The 21,642-nt window shown below is 44.2% G+C and overlaps 1 protein-coding gene across 1 annotated transcript in view; it reads left to right on the forward strand.

Annotated features, from left to right (window-relative positions):
* Window positions 1–345: 345 nt before the first annotated feature.
* The window catches only part of GTF2F2 (general transcription factor IIF subunit 2), a 138,269-nt gene continuing 116,972 nt past the window's right edge, over window positions 346–21,642 (forward strand). The window contains exons 1-2 of the mRNA XM_070380272.1: window positions 346–595; window positions 14,808–14,881. Coding sequence (XP_070236373.1) covers window positions 530–595; window positions 14,808–14,881 — 140 coding nt within the window. The 5' untranslated portion in view covers window positions 346–529. The remainder of the gene's footprint in view (window positions 596–14,807; window positions 14,882–21,642) is intronic.

Here is a 21,642-nt window from a genome sequence, read left to right on the forward strand (position 1 = left end):
TTGAAGGTGCTCAGGGTAGCCTTTCAATAAAGACCACTCTGCTAATTCATTTTATTTATTTCTCCTACCTGTCCTCCAAATGCTGTCTTTCTCTCCTTGGCCAGGATTGGACATACACTGACAGCCTTTGTCTCTTTAAACCCCGTTTTTCTATTTTGACACTTTGTTCTGTTACTCTGACCTGGTCTTTATATGTACTGCTGATGTTTGCGCCCATCCCAACCTCGGTTTTAATTACTCAGACACAGCCCCTGGAACTAGCCACGCCCACTCAAGAAGTTGCCCGCTGATGAAGTTTGTCCTCAGTAGCGCGCCGTAGTAACGGCCGCAGAGCGCAGGCGTGGTTCCCCGCTGCCGGCGGCGTGTGTTCGTCTTTCCCAGGGCTCCCGGCATCCCGGAAGTTGGACCGCGGGCTCTTCACAGTCAACCTCCGGCCAGGGTTCACCGTGTGCTTCGCTCCCTCGTCCCGCAGTCACCAGCTCCCCGGGCCGCTGCTCTAAGTCCGCAGGTCTCCGCCGGCGACGGACCCATGGCCGAGCGCGGAGAACTCGACCTGACTGGCGCCAAACAGAACACCGGAGTGTGGCTGGTCAAGGTAAGGTTTGCGTGGCTCCCGCTTGCGCTCCTTTTAAAGTAGTTTAAGTGACTTGAGAGGAGAAGGAACTGGCAACCCACTCCAGTACTTGGCTGGGAAATTCCATGGACGGAGGAACCTGGTGGGCTACAGTCCATGAGGTCTCAAAGGGTCGGACACGACTGAGCGACTTCACTTTCTTTCTTTCTATATGGTTCTTTTTGGAGAAGGAAATGGCAACCCACTCCGGTGTTCTTGCCTGGAGAACCCCATGGACAGAGGGGCCTGGTGGGCTGCAGTCTGTGGGGTTGCAAAGAGTCGGACACAACTGAGCAAGTAAACACACACACACACACACACACACACACACACACGTGACTTGAGACCATCTGTCACACCCACACACACACACAAGTGACTTGAGACCGTCCCACTTTCTGCGCCTTTTAAAGCTCATTAGGGCTTTCTCGTTAGAACTTCGCTTACCTCGAGAGGCAGGGTTGGTTGTTAGGCTTGTTTGCAGACGAGGACGTTAGTTCAGGGACACCCAGTGTGTTTTAGCCAACTAAGAGTCTGAACGTGCCTGGAATGGATCTCCTTATCCCACGACCTGGTTTTTCTGGGCTCCTGTCTTGATGGCCCCCCGGGTTGAGCATTTTACCCCAGACTGAAGACTTTCTTCATCTCCACTTGCTGAAACTGATTTCAGTCATCAATCTCTGTAAGAAAGTTGAGCGTTTGCTTTCTGGGTAGTTTTCTGAGCCAGAAAGTAGAACTGGTCTCTGAGTACCCTGGTGGCTCAGATGGTAAAGCATCTGCCTGCAATTCAGGAGACCTAGGTTCGATCCCTGGGTGGGGAAGATCCCCTGGAGAAGGGAATGGCAACCCACTCCCGTATCCTTGCCTGGAAAATCCCATTCAGAGGAGCCTGATAGGTTACAGTCCATGGGGTCCCAAAGAGTTGGACAGGACTAAGTGACTTAACTTTCACTCGTAAAGTGTTCTTTTAGGTTGATGGCTCTTATGGAATTCCCAGGAGAGCTGAGAGTGCTCTGAACTCAGGGAAGGAGAGACTGTAGACTGGAGTGTTCTTTTAGAGCTCGACTGGGACTCAGGTGAAACTGTCAGTTTTTTTTTTTTTTAAAGTCAGCATTTTGATTAACCCTTAGTAAGTACTTATTGGGCTTCCCTTGTAGCTCAGCTGGTAAGGAATCCACTTGCAATGTGGGAGACCTAGGTTTGATCCCTGGGTTGGGAAGATGCCCTGGAGAAGGGAAAGGCTACCCACTCCAGTATTCTGGCCTAGAGAATTCCATGGACCCTATAGTCCAAGGGGTCGCAAAGAGTAAGACACAACTGAGCAACTTTCACTTCTTCACTTAGTGAGTACACTGTTTATGCCTTACTTTTTCATATTGGGACTGTTGTTTCTTAGGCAGTTTTCATAAGACATGTGTATATTCAAAATGTGATTATGATAGTCTTGAAAACTCAAGTAAAACATAGAGACCTTTATTTGTTAGATTTTTGGAAAGCTTTTATCACATGTCTGAGTTTTTATCAGTTAAATCTGAGAGGCCCTTCCAGTCTTCCTCTCTGATGTAGCTCCCTTATGATTCAGTTCAGTTCAGTAGCTCAATTGTGTCTGACTCTGCGACCCCATGGACTGCAGCACACCAGGCTTCCTTGTCCATCACCGACTCCCGGAGCTTACTCAAACTCATGTCCATTGAGTTGGTGATGCCATCCAACCATCTCAACTTCTGTAGTCTCCTGCTCCTGCCCTTATGATTATTCACTAGCACGTTGAACCTGTATTAACATTCTCCAAAGCACACGCACAGTCATATTTTACGAGAGTAGGCGTCTTGCCTGTCACACCCAGAACTGTGTTTTGCGTAAGGTAAATAGCTCAGATAATGTGATGTATGCATGAATGAATAAATGAACTCTTATTCTTCAACCCTAGCCTTAATCTCTGGCACTGATTTGACTTATCACAGTGATATCAGTGTGATTTAAAATGATGGAGTAACCAAGTATCTCTCTCCTCCTGCATGCTAAATGGAGAGATATCATTAGGGAGATCTCCATTGCAGATGGAAAGAGCTTGAAAAGATGACGAGAGTTTGAGGTGATGTGTTTGTGCTTGGAGTGCAATAGATGCTCAGTACATGTTGTTTGCCTTACAGAGGTTTGGATGGGGGGCCCATAGTATCTCCGTAGCATACCATGGAGAGTGGTTCTGAAATGCAGGAGTGAAAATGCACAGTAATGTGGTGTGGGCTGGAAAACAAAGAGGACATCATGCCTGGAGTAGTGGATTGGAACCATATGACATTGTCACGTTGTGAAATGGGAATGTTTTAACTCTGCTGCTGCTAAGTCGCTTCAGTTGTGTCCGACTCTGTGCGACCCCATAGACGGCAGCCCACCAGGCTCCCTCGTCCCTGGGATTCTCCAGGCAAGAACACTGGAGTGGGTTGCCATTTCCTTCTCCAATGCATGAAAGTGAAAAGTGAAAGTGAAGTTGCTCAGTCGTACCCGACTCTTAGCGACCCCATGGACTGCAGCCCTCCAGGCTCCTCCATCCATGGGATTTTCCAGGCAAGAGTACTGGAGTGGGGTGCCATTGCCTTCTCCGGTTTTAACTCTAGTCTACAGGAAATGAGGAGAGTCTTGAAGGGTTTTGAGTAAGGCAGGGCTACAAATGATTCTTTTAGCGGGGGGAAAAAAAGCTTGAAGAGAAGATAACCAGAGTCAAAATTAGAAAATTATCACAGGATCCTAGACATTTGATAGTGAAGTCTCAGGAGTTAGGAAACTTTTTCGGCAAAAGTTGTCAGGATGCCGTGACTGACTAAATGATGATGTAAGAGAAAGTTACAAATCTAAACTAAAGTTAAGAAATTCTGGTGTTCTCTCTTATATGGCCATTTGAATACATTTTATCGCTTTAAAAAGGAGTCTTACTAATGATAGTTCAAATTAGAATTTTTCTGTTCAAATTAGAATTTGAATAGAACCGCATGCAATTTTAAATCTTTTTGGTATACATTCATAATTCTTATTATAAATCATGCCTTGAGTTCTGCTCTTTGAGGATTATTTGTTGCAAAATATGTGAGTTCCTAGAGTATCACGAGTTTATGGGCCATTTTTGCTCATAATTTGTTCATTATTAATTTCATCACTAGAAAAGTAAGGAAAAGGATAAATACTTTAAGTTATAGAAGATCTCTCAGAGTTTTAAGCAGTAAAAAAGTTATCTGGTGGAATCAGGGAAGACTTCATGGGGAAGCTGACATTTAAGAAGAGCCTATGGAGTTGATTAGTTAGGGGGGAAAAATGTTCTGAGCAGGGCTGGTGAGTGTTCAGGAAAAGGCAAATAGAGTGGAAGATTGTGTACCAGAATGTCCACTGCCTGTATCTGTTCTGACAAGTGGAATGCTGTAGGGAGAGAGCAGTTGGCCAGGTGATGGTGGTCAGGCACTCTCGCCCCATTCCACTCACATCCTACAGCTGGGATCATTTGTGGCACTGCGCACGCGTGTCGTGGTGTGGTCTATGTAAGCACCACCTGAAAAGCTCCTGTAGTCGAGGTGAGTCTAGTTGAGTCGGGCAGTCGGGCAGTTGCTGCTGCTCTGTCAGCCATTAGAAAATAAAGCATGTCCACGTTGCTGCTGCAAATAAAGACCGTCTGTGGTCCCTACGGTGCCTCACATCTTCATCCAGCTTCCCCGCTCGTGCTTTGCCTAACCTGGGGTCAGCAGACAGTGAGATACACCAAGACAAAGGCCATTTCTGGAGTTCTGAATACCTTAAATCTACAAGAGAATGATGATCTAAATAAGTTTTGATAGATAATAGACGTGACTGAATTTAACTTTACAATAGATATCGCCTGCTCAAAAAAACATAAACAACTACAGTTTCCCCTGGTCCAGGAGCTCACCCCTTGTAGTGGGCATCACCCGGTTCCTGCTGCTCAGTCTTTGCCACTGTCAGGTTGCCAGCCGGTCACAGGACTGCTGTTGCACACTGGACACCAGATCTCGGTCTAAAAGTGATATTTAAGAACATCGTAGCATAGTTCTATTGTTTCACTTCCAACATTTAGACTTCTGGAAAAGTCATCTTCTCTAGTTATGGTTGCCTGGATGGTAAGGGTACCTGATGGGGAAGAAGAGGAGATAAAGCTCACAGCGTTTTTAGGAGTGGTGGGGTTTTTGTAAGAAATGAATATCCTATCAGAGCTTGAATGATAAGAAAACTCTTTCTTAGAGGAAATGGACAAGTGGAGGTATTGACAAGCATTGTGGTAGGTTCGCCCAGCAACTTTATGGCCAGCATAAAGATGTGTTTCGGGTCCCATCAGCCTTCCTCCTATAAGCATTTTGATTGATGTTTGTTGGAGGAGAGAATCAGGACCGAAGGGACGGACCTCATCCTCTGTGAATGTTGGGTCCTCCATTCAGTAGCTCAGTTGGTAAAGAATCCACCTGCAATGCAGGAGACCCCAGTTCGATTCCTGGATCGGGAAGATCCACTGCAGAGGGGATAGGCTACCCACTCCAGTATTGGGCTTCCCTTGGTGCTCAGCTGGTAAAGAATCTGCCTGCAATGCTGGAGACCTGGGTTCGATCTCTGGGTTGAGAAGATCCACTGGAGAAGGGAAAGGCTACCCACTCCAGTATTCTGGCCTGGAGAGTTCCATGGACTGTATAGTCCATGGGGTCACAAAAAGTCGGACATGACTGAGTGACTTTCACTTTCATTCAACACCTCAAAAGCCATCAAGCTTAGCATTTCTTTTTTCACAGACAAATAAGCAGTTGGACATTGGCAGCCAGAGTGAAAGCTATCTCCCAGGGAGAGATGAAACTGGAATGGGTGATACCCCAAAGCCTTGGAGGAGAAAAAGAAACTTATAATATGCCAAGTATTTCACAAAGCAAACCTGTGAAGTAGGTACTAATTATCTATATTTTTCAGATGGTAAAATTGAGGCTTAGGGAGGTTAATTATCCTGCCCAAGCATGGAACAGTGATTCAAATTTAGGTCTGTATGGCTACAAAGCTTATGCCAGGAATAGGAAATGTGCTTTCCCCCCACCACTTGGGTCTCTTTAATGAGTCTTCTCCCTGGAGAACAGAAGTGAGGGGGTGGGGAATTTGTTTTTATGGCCTTGGGTCTTGTCAGCTCAATGCATTGACCTTCAAGACAAAGTGTGAGTAAAAGCTGCCTGATGTATGTTGGATTCCCAGGGAAGCTGGTTCTGAGGTGATGAGCATGCAGGGGTTTGTTACGCAGTGCTGTTGGGATCATCCCCTGTGGAAGGAAAGGATTTACGCAGGATTGGGCACAGGGTGGTTTGGTCCAGGAGGAGTGTGTGATCTTGGTCACCTCTTCAGTGGAAGCACTTCCAAAGAGAGCTAAGAACTGCTGGCTGTCTGTGGCCACACTCCCAGCGGCTCGGGGGATAGGCCTTCATTCCTCAATGGAGAAATGGGTGCCGCGCCAGTGTCCACACAGCGCTCTTAATTTGCTTGTATACCCTGGGAGCAGCATGGCTTTGGAGGCTAGTTGTTGGGGAACTAGATGAAGCAAAGCTGGCAAACAAGCTTAGGGAGCAAGCTCTGTACACGCCACCTCGGCCCCTTGGCTTCAAAGGCGCAGTTGCCCTTACTCTGTAGCTTGAGTGAGTGCGCAGGCGGATGGGTTTCTTCCACAAGCTTTCAGTGACCACCAGTCATTTGTTCTAGGCTCTGAGTACGTTACCATGAGCAAGAATGGACAGGGTCCATACTCTGTAAACTAGAGTCTGTAGTGCGCTCCCGGACACAGACCTCAGGCAATACTGGTCCTAATGAAAACAGTTACACACAGATAGATAAGGTCACTGAAGAAAGAAATACTGTTTTGTGAGTGTGAATAACAAAGGAACATAGTCTGGAGGTCAAGGGAATTTCTCTGAGAAAATAATGCTGAAGTGAGTCATTGGCTGTCACTCTCCCTGGTCTTGGGAAATCTGAGAAAACATCCCCTCTTGTACCTGTTCTCTTGTCTCCATCTGCCTTTCTTTAATGAATGTGGAGACAGTGGAAACAACACAGCTATCTCACAAGTGACAAGTTGACAGGAGTGTTTGGGGGAAATTTACTCAGAATAGAATTCAGATGTCCTCATCTAGAAACAAAGGTAATTATGTGAAGAGATAATATGTTAATTAGCTTGACTGGCTTAATTGTTTCATGTGCGTATAAAACCATGTTGTACACCTTAAATATACAGCTTTACTTAAAGATAGAATGTAATGTTTTAATTAAAAATATCAGCTGTCCAAAAAAATTGTGGAGCCTGGGAACCATATGTACCATTATTTTTTCCGTTTCCTTCCCCCTTTTTTTTCTTTAAATATTTGTTTATTTATTTTTGGCTCTGCTGGGTCTTCGCCGCTGTCTGCAGGATTTCTCTGGTGGTGGTGCCCGGGCTTCTCACTGCAGTGGCTTCTTTGGTTGCAGAGCCTGGGCTGTAGGGCCGATGGCCTTTGGTAGCTGCATTCGCTGGCTTCGTTGCCCTGGGGCATGTGGGATCTTCCTGGACCAGGGATTGAACTAGTGTCCCCTGCATTGCAAGGTGAACTCCTAACCGCTGGACCACCAGCGAAGGCCTCTTCCCAACTTAATGCGTTGGAGCTTTTGGGAAGCCCATTTCCATAATCTCTTGGTATAAAAAGTTATATATGAATGACATACTGTCATCATTGTATTCTAGTTTTCCTTACAAGGGTATAGTATTTTGGCAACCTTTTGAATTAAATAAGCTAGTAGGCTTACCTTAGGAACTTTCCGTTTTATTTTAATAATGATGACAATGCAGTATGAGTTCCAGACTTGTTTTTATCAATTAACTTCAGGCACATAATCTTTTTTTTAAGTTGGCCAGTTGCTTGTATTAGATTCAATTATTGTACTGAATATGATTCTTAAATTTATTTTATAATACATAGTTACTTCACTTAGAACTGTTGTCTTGTTTGATGGCCTGAATTGTGGTCTCAGGCAGTTTGACCACAGGGTCTTCTGACCTGGTTATGTATTGAAGAACTGCGGTCTCAACAGGAGCTCTGAAACATTCTTGTCTTCCCTTTACCTTAGCAGTGTGTCAGGGAACCAGCAATAAGGGGACAATGGCAGGCTGGAAAATGTTTCACTCTACGGGTGTTTTCCCCTTCTCCCCCTTATTTTAAGGTAGATCTCTGGAATAGGTTTCCCTTTGATAATGCAATGAGATTTATTAAAGTTTAATTCCATAGCCTGGATTTATTCTGATAACACCATCATTGTCATTACATTAACAGTAGCTAATGTTTCTTTAACAGTATCCAGTCATTAAAATAATAACTCTGTTGCTACCGCATGCTAGTCTGTTCTTCTGTTAGGGATGTGGCAGAGTAAGCAACGGAGAAGGCAGTGGCACCCCACTCCAGTACTCTTGCCTGGAAAATCCCATGGACGGAGGAGCCTGGTAGGTGGCAGTCCATGGGGTCGCACAGAGTTGGACACGACTGAGTGACTTCACTTTCACTTTTCACTTTCATGCATTGGAGAAGGAAATGGCAACCCGCTCTAGTATTCTTGCCTGGAGAATCCCAGGGACGGGGAAGCCTGGTGGGCTGCTGTCTATGGGGTCGCACAGAGTCGGACACGACTGAAGTGACTTAGCAGCAGCAGCAGAGTAAGCAAAATGGACAAAACAGCTGCCTCGTGCAGGTTGCATTCTAGTGAAGAGGGAGAATGACAATGAACAGGAAAGTGTATAGCAAGTGCTGAGTGCTCTGAAGAAAAGTAACTCAGGGTAAAGAGTGCAGAAAGTAGCTGAGGATGCTATTTTAATCAGGTGGGAAAGGGCCTCACCGATAAGGTGGGCCTTGAGCAGAGACCTGAAGGGAGTTGAATGCCCTTCACATATTTGGGGGAGGAACGTTCTAGACAGAAGTAACAGCAAATCAAAGGCCCTCAGGTGGGATGCTGCTGGGAACGTTGATAGATCTGTGTGGTTAGAGTCGAGTGAGTGAAAGTGGTAGGGGGTGAGGCTGTGGATCTCAGTGGACTGTATCATCTGAGACATTACAGGATTTTACAGTGAATGCCATGGGAGGCTAGTAGCCATAGAGAGGAGGCGTGGATGGCGATGGTGGAGCCGGACTGCCCTGGTTAGAATCCTGGCTTCACCACTGGTGATTGTGAGACTTTGGACGAATGATAACTTTTTGATGCCCTACTTGCTTCTGTGTGAAATGGGATAATAATAAAGTTGTTATGAAGATCAAGTGAGGTAAAATTTTAAAGTGCTTAGGAAAGTATCTGGCACGTAGTAAGCATTATGTAGATGTCTGTTAAATAAACCGAAAGGCTTTGAACAGAACAGTGTCATCTGACTTCTGTTTTAATATGGTCACTCTGGCTGCTGTACTGGGACTAAAGTGGACACGGATGATAATCCTACAAGAGATGATGGTGGCCTGGATTAGGGTGGTAGCCCTGGAATTGGTGAGAAGGACATGGAGTCCAGATATAATTTGAAGGTATTGCTGACAGGCTATGTCAGTTGATTGGATGTGGAACATGAGAAAAAGGAGCTATTCAGGGTAAATCCAGGGTTTCAGACGGAGTACCTGGAAGGATGGAGGTGACTTTTACTACATTATGGAAGGTTGCCGGAGGAATAGGTTCATGAGTAAGAATCAGTTCTTGAGTGGAGATTTTGAGTTTGAAATGTCTCCTGAATATTCAGATGGAGAGTTTGAGTAAGCAGCTGGTTGTATAATTTGGGACTTTAGGGGAGAGCTGTAAATTTGGGAGTTGTAGTTACAGAGGTGGGATTTAAAACCTTGGGATTGGATGAGGCTACGTAAAAACGAGTGTGGACAGAGAAGAGAGGCTTGAGGACTGAAATCAGGGCCCTCTCAGGTTAAAAGGTCAGGAAGATGAGAATCTAGGTATGTGGAGACCGAAAAAGGAGAGTGTGGAGAAGTGGGAGGAAAATCACGAGAGACTGTGGTGACCTGACGCCAAGTGAAGAAAGCATTTGGAGGAGGAGGAGACAATTAAGTCTCAGATAATCTGATAGGTCTGCAAGATGAGAACTGAACGTTGGCTTGACATTGCGGAGAGCTTTTTAAGCACAGGCAGCCGTGTTAGTGGAGTGGTGGAGGGGAGAGCCTGTCTAGAGCAGAACACAGCAGCAGAGAAGGAACTGTGGTCAGCCAGCAGAGACAGCTCACTCAGAGCCTTGCGGTGGAGAGAGGCAGAGACACTGGACAGCGGGTGGGAAGGATGAAGGAGCCTGCCCTTTCCAGGGGTGTGACCGAGAGTCCATTTGCTCACTTCCCCGTGCCTCAGTTTCCTCACTTGTAAAATGGAAAAAATAAACAGATTGTGTGAGAATTAAATGGTTAATTTATTTAAAACATTTAAATATATTAAATGTCACTTAACGTGTTTGTTATCTATTGCTATATAACATATCACCACAGGCTTAGTAGCATAAAATAGCACGCACTTTTGATATCTTAGTTTCTGTGGCTCAGGAGTTTCCTGGCGTGGCTTAGTTGGGCGGATGCAGGCAGGGTGTTACACCAGGGTGCAGGTATCAGCGGGTGGGGGTCATTGAGGCCATCTTAGAGTCTTCTGCCACGGTTGGTAAGCTCTCTGTTCCCTGGTGGCTCAGACGGTAGAGAATCTGCCTGCAGTGCAGGAGGTTTAGGTTCGATCCCTGGGTCAGGAAGATTTTCCAGGAGAAAGGAATGGCTACCCACCCCAGTGTTCTTTCTTGGAGAATTCCATGGTCAGAGAAGCTTGGAAAGCCACGTATAGTCCATGGGATTGCAAAGAGTCGGACACTGCTGAGCAGCTGACACTTTGACTTTGGACTTCCCTGGTGGCTCAGAGGGTAAAGAGTCTGGCCTGCAATGCAGGAGACCTGGGTTCAGTCCCCTGGGTCAGGAAGATCCCCTGGAGAAGAGAATGGCAGCCCACTCCAGTATTCTTGCCTGGAGAATCCCACGGACAGAGTAGTCTGGTGGGCTTGGGGTCACAAAGAGTTGGACTTGACTGAGCGACTAACACACACACATCACCATTGTTATTCTGTTGGGAGAATAAAGAAAGGACTGGAGGGGAGAAAGGGTAGCACTGAAGGAAAGACATCCTAGGCTAGACTACAGGCAAAAATTCAGTGCGCATGTGGAGAGAGTGGCCACAGTTCATCTTTTAAGAGGGGAGAGCAGAGTAGAAGGCTCCCCTGTGGCTAAGTGGTAGACTTAGAAGCTTTCAGATGGTTCAGTGGAAGAGGAAGTCGGGTTATCATCTTGGAAGGAAGAGGAGGCAAGAGGTGTTACAGGGTTGAGGAGTGACGTGAACGTGCGGCCTGCCTGCAGTGGCTTTCCCGCTGCAGGTGACTGTTGACCAGGGAGAGGGAGTTAAATCGCCCAGCATATTGAAGGGCTTACTTGATGTTAGTCGCCAAGGATTTCAGGAGAGACCATTTAGCATGGTTGTCTTTCTTCAGATGCTCAGGTGCAAGTGTGGAGGAGGAATAACAATCAAATAAAACAATACATAGATTAATTAATAAGATAAGCAATATTACTAGTATCACTTGGCTTTAGTCAGGGTTAGATTCTGCCAGGCCAGTATGATGGAGGGAGTTGGGGACAAGAGAATGATTATAATGATGGGCTGTGAAATGTAGTTCCATTTCAGAGAGAAGGGAAGACATAAGCAGACAGGGACAAAGTCAGTGATGTGAAGGAGGAAAGAATTGTTGGAGCCGAAGTACTGAGGAGATGGCCAGGGAGTTAGGAGATGGTGGTCAGAAGGGTTCCTTGAAATACAGTTTATGGAAAGGGTACTGTTCTTGATAATGAGAAAGTCTTAACAGTATTTGAATCAGAAACTTGGAATATGATGAAGAAAAGCCACTATCTTTCCCCTAAGGACTTTATTAATTAGGGAGTATAGCTTGCCATTGATTGTTAGAGCAGGCTGCTATCTGTAGAACTCCATTTCCTCTTTGTGTTAGAGTAATTGACAAGAAGATTTCTTTGGGCTAAAAATCAGACAAATCCAGAAGCAAAGGCTAACTTGTTAGGCAGGATTTCAAGATTGAGGACATGAGGACTATGTAATAATTTACATAGTCTGAGGATTCAGGGTTTTATTTGATGTAACAGTATTTGCCCAGATCGGTTTCACATCTTGTATTTAGTTCTGACAGGGAATGTTGACAGTTGCTTCTTCGACTCACCGTGACAGTACCTTGAGTTTCCTTTTGGGCACCACCGCTCTGCCTTTTCAGTCTGGTGATTCTAAGGTGTTGACTATCCCTCCCCAAAGGTGTCACTGGCTCAGGCTGGTGGTGCAGGGATCTCATCTCTGGCTCAGTAACAGGCCAGATGAAGGACCCTTGACCTGGTCAGAGCCACAAGAGAAAAACGATTTTGCTGGGGATTTGGGGAAGAACTCTTCTTCTTCAGGAGTGGCTTCAGCCGTCATGCTACATAGAGGGGAAGGCTGTCAAAGAAGTGAGTTAGTGTGATGAGGAGAAGAGCTGAGAGATGGTGAGAGTCCTGGTGACGGTATTTGAGCCCTTAATCAGGCCACCTTAACACTCCTTCTGGAATATTTAGTTACTTTTGCCAGTAAATCTTCTGTATGCCTCAGTGGGTTTTCTTCTCATCTGTAATCAAAGCAGACCTAATAGGTAGGTACAGTTATCATAAGAAATTTGCCAAATCCTGTAAGCTTGCATGAATAGTGGAGCGCAGTATAGTTGAAACTTTAAGATGTGGAATCTTCAAAACTCCTTTTCCTTTAGAGGATGTAAAGGATGGTGTAGCAAAGAGAGCATTTGACCAGTCTGGAGTCTTTGACTAATAGTAGCTAACCATGTCATTTCAGTCCTCTGAGCCTCGGTTTTGTCGTCTATAGAATGAGGAGAGTGGTGCAGTTTTGCGGGGTGATTGGGAGGATTAAGTGGGATTGTGGGTGTAAAATGGATAGCATGGCGCCTGACACCGTGGGCTCCCTTCCCCTACGTCTCTTCCAGGCTTCTGGCATGTTTTTAACACAGTAGTTGTTCGGTTTATTTTAGTGTGAGGAATGAACAAATACCATTAGGGTCTTCTTAAATTTTTACTCAGTTCAAAGCATTGCAGTTGAACTAATAGTCATGTGGTTCTTCTTGGAAATGAAACTTTGTTAGATAGGATTTTTCCCTTTGCAGCTTTGGAAGCGCTCTTTGACTCTGTTATACATTCATGTTATCATTCCAGACTTACTGTGGAAAGTAAAACTGACACCGGACACTCACTGAGCACTTGCTGTGTGAGGCGTTGCACTTCATACTTCACGTGGAGCATCGTATCCTCCAGAGTAGGGCCATCTTAAACTATGTACTGATTCCTGAGCTCCAACTGTGTCTTAGAAGAAATAACAGGTGGCCATACTAGGTTATATGCTCTTAACCTTTTGAGATTTTGATTGCATATATCTGATTGCACCCACAATATAGTGTATTGGTTAAAGCATAGGCATTGGAACTGGAGTGCCTGGATTTGAATCCTGGGTCCTCATTTGCCAGTTATATACCCTTGGCTAAATTTTATAATCCCTGGCTGCTCCAAATACATAGTCTGTGCAGTGGGGATAATGAATAGTACCTGCCTCATATAGATGTGAGGTATAAATGTTTGAAAAGTGCATATCACAGTGTCAGGAAAGTAGTGTTATATAAATGCTAGTTGTTACATTGAATAATTTCTTTTTATTTCAGCAGATCCTTCATCACATTAGTTATCTTATACATAATAAAACATGACTTTTCAAATCATCTTAAGCTCAGTAGTGTCTCTACATTACGTGTCAGTGTTATTCTCCAAGAAGCCTTTTCTGGCCGCCTTTCTCATCTCTGAACTTTTATTAGACTTGGGAACATAAATTAGCACTTCATTATTGTTAAGCTATATGCCCAGTTTTAGTTTTGTGTCACCAACTCAGTTGGTGTTAAGCACTTTGAGAGCTAAAATCATTTCTTACATATCTTAATATCTCTTTAGTGCAAAACATATAATCAGAGCTTGCTATTTAGTGGTCAGTTAGGACAGACAGAAAGAAAATCAGATCAGATCAGATCAGTCGCTCAGTCGTGTCCAACTCTTTGCGACCCCATGAATCGCAGCACGCCAGGCCTCCCTGTCCATCACCAACTCCCAGAGTTCACTCAGACTCACGTCCATCGAGTCAGTGATGCCATCCAGCCATCTCATCCTCTGTCATCCCCTTCTCCTCTTGCCCCCAATCCCTCCCAGCATCAGAGTCTTTTCCAATGAGTCATCTCTTCGCATGAAGTGGCCAAAGTACTGGAGTTTCAGCTTTAGCATCATTCCTTCCAAAGAAACCCCAGGGCTGATCTCCTTCAGAATGGACTGGTTGGATCTCCTTGCAGTCCAACGGACTCTCAAGAGTCTTCTCCAACACCACAGTTCAAAAGCATCAATTCTTCGGCACTCAGCCTTCTTCACAGTCCAACTCTCACATCCATACATGACCACAGGAAAAACCATACATGGCCTTGACTAGACGAACCTTTGTTGGCAGAGTAATGTCTCTGCTTTTGAATATGTTATCTAGGTTGGTCATAACTTTCCTTCCAAGGAGTAAGTGTCTTTTAATTTCATGGCTGCAGTCACCATCTATAGTGATTTTGGAGCCCAGAAAAATAAAGTCTGACACTGTTTCCACTGTTTTCCCATCTATTTCCCATGAAATGATGGGACCAGATGCCATGATCTTCATTTTCTGAATGTTGAGCTTTAAGCCAACTTTTTCACTCTCCACTTTCACCTTAATCAAGAGGCTTTTTAGTTCCTCTTCACTTTCTGCCATAAGGGTGGTGTCATCTGCATATCTGAGGTTATTGATATTTCTCCCGGCAATCTTGATTCCAGCTTATGTTTCTTCCAGTCCAGTGTTTCTCATGATGTACTCTGCATATAAGTTAAATAAGCAGGGTGACAATATACAGCCTTGACGTACTCCTTTTCCTATTTGGAACCAGTCTGTTGTTCCATGTCCTGTTCGAAGCAGTATATCACTTTATGCTTAAAAGGATTTGTTAGCTTGTTGCATCCAAAACCTAGTTTAATAGTGTTATATTTTGTTTTAGGTTCCTAAATATTTGTCGCAGCAATGGGCTAAAGCCCCTGGAAGAGGTGAAGTTGGGAAGCTGAGGATTGCCAAGTAAGTTATTTATGAATTTTTGACATTTTATGAAACTTGTTTGAATTTATTTTACAAGTACTTTTAAATGTAATTAGAGTTCTTTTTCAAACAGAGAATTTATCTGGAAAATAAGAAATGATGAGCTTACCAAGGCTTGTTAAGAGCTGGTTAGGTGCCCTGTAAGGATTTGTGTGTGCACATGCGCGCACACACATATACTCCTCTAATGACAAGTATAAATATCAAGTACAATTTGCTGCTAAAATCTATTGGCAGTAAAGTAGCAGAGTATGTAGTTCCCTCATCCGTCCTCTGCATCTTTGAGGAGGTATGCTTGAGTTGGCCATAGAAGGATTTTGCCATTGTGCCACCATACCTATTTATAGAGGCTTTGGAAGAGGGTAGGGAATACCTCGCAAACAGCACAAGAGTGTTTGGTGTTTCCTGGTTGAGGAACTGGCCTTGTTTGAAAGGGAAGCCCCTGTAGCTCAGCTGGTGTCAGCCACAGGCCTTGTGTTCCCTTCTTTCTGTCCATTCATTCATAGTCCAGCTCTAATCCGATATCCACGCCCACTCCTCCACTGAAACAGCTCTTTTCTGCCACCAGTATCCTCCTCTTTATCACTGAGTTTTTGCTTGTTAACAGACTACCCCAAAGTTTAGTGGCTTAGAACAAAACCATTTTATTTGTTTTTAATTCTATGGGGGCAGTTCTAGACAGTTCTTGTTGTGGCTGACCTGGCTGGTCTTCCTGGCTAGAATGATCTCGCCTGTGTGTCTGGGGTTGGTTTACTGTCAGCCGGGGCCGGGTCCACCTGTGTTTCATCTCCATTGTGTTCATTCCCATGATGGTGAAAGAGTTCCTATAGCGAAAGAGAGGGAAGCCCCACGGCACAAACACTTTGCAAACCTGTGCTTGCATCATGTTTGCCAAATGGAACTTGCAGTAGACTCCGCCTCCAGGTGGGATTTGCGGGAAAGAATTTGTTGCCTTTTTTAAAAAAAATACAAAAACAGTCTACCATATTCATGGGCTTCCCTGGTGGCTCAGTGGTAAAGAATCTGCCTGCAGTGGAGGAGATGTAAGAGACAAGAGTTTAATCCCTGGGTTGGGAAGATCCCCTGGAGGAGGAAATGGCCACGCACTCCAGTATTCGTGCCTAGAGAATCCCATGGACAGAGGAGCCTGGCAGGCTACAGTCCATGGGGTGCCAGAGTTGGACACGACTGAGCACAAGCACCGCATCCGTATTCTAAGATGCAAGGGTCAACTAGCAGCCCTTCTCGGTGGACCTTCAGCATAACTTGACAGAGTTGATCACTTCTACCCTCACACCGTGCTGTTTTCATCTCACTTCTGAGACATCGCTCTGTTGGTGGCTCCTTCTCATCTTCTCAGTCTCTGAATGTTATTTGAACCCCCCCTGGAGGTGTTCTTTGGAGGAGCAACGCTATGTTCTTGGATGACGTCGTGTCTTTAAAGTAAGAAACTTTGACACTTTGTTGTGTTTGCCCCTAAGTACTTTTTGTCCTTTATCTTACTTACTTTTGTTTCAGACAGATCTTTTAGTTCTTCCTTTTGTTTTCACAAGCCATATTGGAAGCAGGCCTGCTTTTATATCCAGAGTTCTGAAATTAGGTAGAGAACGGTAGAATCTTAAGAAGCTACTAACATTTAATAGCAGAACCAGCGTGAATTCAGTCCTTTGAGTGGTAAGAAAACTCAAGCAGCTTCCAGTTCTGGCCCTGTCACTTACTGTCCGTGAGACTGTGGACAGACACTTAATCTTCTGAGCTTAGATTCCCTTCCTTTCCCTACCATGAATATTGCATTCCTGAAAATCTCTGTGTACAGAAAATACCTAGTTTAGGAATGTACAATCTTTCTCTTGGTGTGAGGAAGAGGGAGTTAGTATGGGAAATAGAGTCAAAGGAGCTGAGGTGTAGGGAGACCTATGCAAGCCCTGAAGGTGAAAGTGTAAGTCACTCAGTCGTGTCCGACTCTTTGTGACCCCATGTACTTGTCCAGGCCAGAATACTGGAATGGGTAGCCTTTCCCTTCTCCAGGGGATCTTCCCAGCCCAGGAATCGAACCCAGGTCTCTCGCATTGCAAGTGGTTTCTTTACCAGCTGAGCCACATGGGAAGCCTGTGCAAGCCCTAAGTACTGCTTTGACGCCTAAAGCATCTATTAAAGATAGCACGCTAACTAGTCAGTATGGGTGTGCTGCGATTTTTCTTGATCACTCTTTGTTTGGAAGAAAATTTCAAACGTGTCCTTAGTTTAAAGCAGGTGTTTTATATGTCACATCCAGTATGCCTAGGGTAGCCGTGTCCCCATGTTGTGGCCGGTTTACATGTTTTACAGTTTACGAAGTTTTCTGTGCAGTTATTAATAGTATCCCTTCTTTTACTCCCAGAGTATCCTGGTCTTGGCAATAAACTGTATGTAACTTCCCTGCTGGCTCAGGTGGTAGAGAATCTGCCTGTAATGCAGTGAGACCTGGGTTTGATCCCTGGGTTGGGAAGATCCCCTGGAGGAAAAAATAGCAACCTACTCCAGTATTCTTGACTGCCCTGGTGGCTCATATGGTAAGGCGTCTGCCTACAATGCTGGAGACCCGAGTTAGATCCCTGGATTGGGAAGATCTCCTGCAAAAGAAATGGCAACCCACTCCGGTATTCTTGCCTGGAAAATCCCATGGACAGAGGAGCCTGGCAGGCTATAGTCCATGGAGTCACAAAGAGTTGGACACAACTGAGCAATTAATACACACTTGCCTTAATAATAACAGATGTATGTGTATTTTCAGTTCAGTTCAGTCTCTCGGTTTTGTCCGACTCTTTGCAACCCCATGAATCACAGCATGCCAGGCCTCCCTGTCCATCATCAACTCCCGGAGTTTACTCAAACTCATGTCCATTGAATCGGTGATGCCATCCAGCCATCTCATCTTCTGTCGTCCCCTTCTCCTCTTGCCCCCAATCCCTCCCAGCATCAGGGTCTTTTCCAATGAGTCAACTCTTCACATGAGGTGGCCAAAGTATTGGAGTTTCAGCTTCAGCATCAGTCCTTCCAATGAACACCCAGGACTGATCTCCTTTAGGATGTGTATTTTATATGTAGATTAAAAGCCTAGCAGATTTTTTGCTGCTGCTTCTAAGTTGCCTCAGTCGTGTCCGACTCTGTGCAACCCCATAGATGGAAGCCCACCAGGCTCCCCCGTCCCTGGGATTCTCTAGGCAAGAACACTGGAGTGGGTTGCCATTTCCTTCTCCAATGCATGAGAGTGAAAAGTGAAAGGGAAGTCACTCAGTCGTGTCCGACTCTTAGTGATCCCATGGACTGCAGCCCACCAGGCTCCTCCATCCATGGGATTTTCCAGGCAAGAGTACTGGAGTGGGGTGCCATTGCCTTCTCCGGTAGAAGAGCTAGATGCTGTTAATGATGAGAACAGATACATAGTGATTGGTTCCCCAAGATTTCTATAGAAATGCTTGAAAAGAGCTTGTTCTGGAGTATGTCTCCTGACTATCTCATTTATGTTTCTAATTTACTTATTTTTCATTCTTCTTACTGATTACTAGAGTCACTATTAAATAAGTGTAGGATAAGCGAGGAATGGTTTAGCAGTGCATGTGACTAGGTTATCAAGACTTAATTTCAGCTAAATAGGAGTCATCAAAGTTTTGTGGCTGTAAACAAAAGGCTTCATTTATTGGACGATTGTTTCGAGTGAAGTGGGCTGATAACCCACTTTTCTCTGTCAGTTAGCTTACAGGGCAGACATTGTGTCCCATTTTCAGTGCTATGCTTAGAGACATGGACAAATAAGTTCATTCAGTGGAGTAAGACTAGGACAGTGAGAAAACGAAAATCAGTTTCCTGTGAGGAGCATTTGAAGGGACTGTGGCCGTTCAAGAGAAGATCTAGGGCAAACCAGGTGAAACTCTCTTGTTTTTAAAAACTGCTGCTGCTGCTGCTAAGTCACTTCAGTTGTGTCTGACTCTGTGCGACCCCATGGACAGCAGCCCACCAGGCTCCCCTGTCCCTGGGATTCTCCAAGCAAGAACACTGGAGTGGGTTGCCATTTCCTTCTCCAATGCATGAAGGTGAAAAGTGAAAAGGAAGTCGATCAGTCGTGTCCGACTCTTAGTGACCCCATGGACTGCAGCCTACCAGGCTCCTCCATCCATGGAATTTTCCAGGCAAGAGTACTGGAGTGGGGTGCCATTGCCTTCTCCGTTTAAAACTAGAAGATGTATAATTAAGTATTGATGTTTAGAGGCAGAGTAACCCTTTATGGGTTATCTGTGTGGTTCAAAAAACATATATTTGGGGAAAAAAATAAAAAACAGCTAAGGTTTTAAAAAAGCAATGTGCCATACTGATAAGGAGAGTATGGACTCAGGAGTCCGTCAGCTCTGGGCTTTATCCAGACCTTGTCATTTACCAGCCATTTGACTCTGGGGAAGTTGCTTATTACCCTTTCTTGTTTCCTCATCTGTTAAAAGGAGATGGTATTAATACCTCATGGATTCAGTGTGTGTAAAATACTTAGTAAGTGTTCACGTACTGTCATAACTACCCAGTACAGGCATAGACTGCATCATGTCTGATGTCTTCTCTCCCGCTCCGATCTCCCAGAGTTAAACAGCAGCAGCAGCTTCCTGTGCGATTGGCCAAGAGCTGAAAGAGGGCTTATGGAATAGAGGAATCGAGAGTGGCAGAGAGGGGAGGGGGAGACGCACAGCTACGAATGCAGCTCTTCCTCAATGTGGTCTGTTAACACCTGAGAAAAAGGAGAGTCTAGTTATGAATAAGCTGAGAATAACAGCCTACTCTAACAGTTGCTAACATTTGGGCCATTTTCATCAAGCATTCCCCACCACGTCCCTAAATCACTGTACTTGCATTTTTTTTAATACCTTTGAACATCTGATGGGTACTGCATTTTAATTTGTTTACAGTTTTGCTTTAATTTTACAACCAGCCTTTCTACATAACCATCCTGCCTCAGAAAACTTCAGTTTTTAAAATCTTTGATAAATGTCATGTTTTACTGACAGTCATACAGTCTGTGCTAATACAGCTTCTCTCAGAGATTTATTTCTAAACACATTTAACATTCAAGGTTGTGGGGGCCCACTAATAATGGAAAATATGCAAATAAAAATCAGTGAGATAATTTTCTGTTATAAAAATTGACTATGTTTAGAACAGAGTTACACTGTGGATAGGAGTTTAAATCGGTACAAACCTTCTGAAGGGCAGTCTGGCAACACACATGTATATTAATGCACATATATATATGTACACACACATGTACGTATATATACATGTCTCATACACACAAGCGCAGATATGCACTGCTACTCAAAACAAAGCAGAATAACAGTCCACTGTTTTCTCTGCCAGTCAGCTCACCGCGCAAGCATTATGTTCAGTTCTTGGTGCTGCCCTTACAGAAAGACGTTGAGAGACTCATCTCGCAGAGGGGGACTCAGACAGTGAGAAAGCTAGGATGTTAATAATAAAATCCTCATGCCTTTGACCCAGCAATTCCATCAATTTCTAAAACCTATCCTGTGGAAATAACAAGTGTGCTTGTTATACTCGTTAGTGATGCAAAGATTGATACACAAAGATAATTGTTTCAGCATGGTTTGTTATGGAGAAAAATGAGTAGCATTCTCAAATTTCTTAGTAAGGGATTAATTAAGTAAACTGGGGACATTTTAAAATTGCTTAATATTTTTAATTTGAAACAGTCTCAAGCAGCAGAAAAGTTGGAAGAACAATATAAAGAACTTTTCCACCAGATAGGTCCATGTAATACAGCATTCTTCTGTGACTTTTCAGGAATATAATTTGAATACGTTCCTGTCTTCTAATGTTGCATGCATTGATATTAACAAGAGATCTTTATAAAGTTAGAAATATCCAAAGCCACATTAACTGTTTCATTTTTGCTATGATTTTAATAAATATTTAAATCTAAAAGAAAGCAGTAAGGTTTCCCTTAGGGATATATCTCCTAAATTCAGAATGTGTTAAAGTATGTACCTCACTGGGGAAAATAAAGAGCTACTTTCTGACAGGGGCATTCTCTTTGGCAGTCACAGTTCACCCTTTCAAATCTATGAATTAACCACCGAATAGTACTACTGCCTAATCATCAGACTTCACTTAAGAGTTGCCAGTTGTCTCAATGATGTTTTACAGCAAAAGGATCCAGTCCGCAGTCTTGCATTACCTTCTGTTGTCAGGTCTCTCTAGTTTTCCTTAATCTAGGAATCCCGTTACAGTTATGAAATCCTGTTGTAATTGCTCATGGATTGGAACTGGTTTTGTTTCCCCATTAAACTGAGACCTTGAGGATAAAGACCTACACTCATGCCGTGCGTTTGTCACAAGGCCCTGGATGTGCAGCAAACGCTGAGTGGCGGTGAATGAATGAACCACTGAAAGAAGGCACAGGTTGGAACTCAACCTAGTGTTACAGAGAAATAGTACTTTCCCAACTGGTCTTCATGTCTATTCTGTTTGTATTTTTTGGAATAAGTTTCTTGGATCATGTCTTTCTACTTGTTATATTTTTGTTCTTAATCACTCAGCAAACTCAGTGATTGATCATCAGCTAATAAATACCTCATATGAGCTTAGGGAGTTTAACACTTTAAGTTTGAATATAAATGTTAGATTTGGAGGAACTTTGAATATGGTACTTGTTATGAACTTTGTACTTGTTATTCTTTTGTAGCATTCCATTGCACAAA

This window comes from Bos mutus, chromosome 12, assembly GCF_027580195.1.
Source record: "Bos mutus isolate GX-2022 chromosome 12, NWIPB_WYAK_1.1, whole genome shotgun sequence".
Classification (NCBI taxonomy): domain Eukaryota; kingdom Metazoa; phylum Chordata; class Mammalia; order Artiodactyla; family Bovidae; genus Bos; species Bos mutus.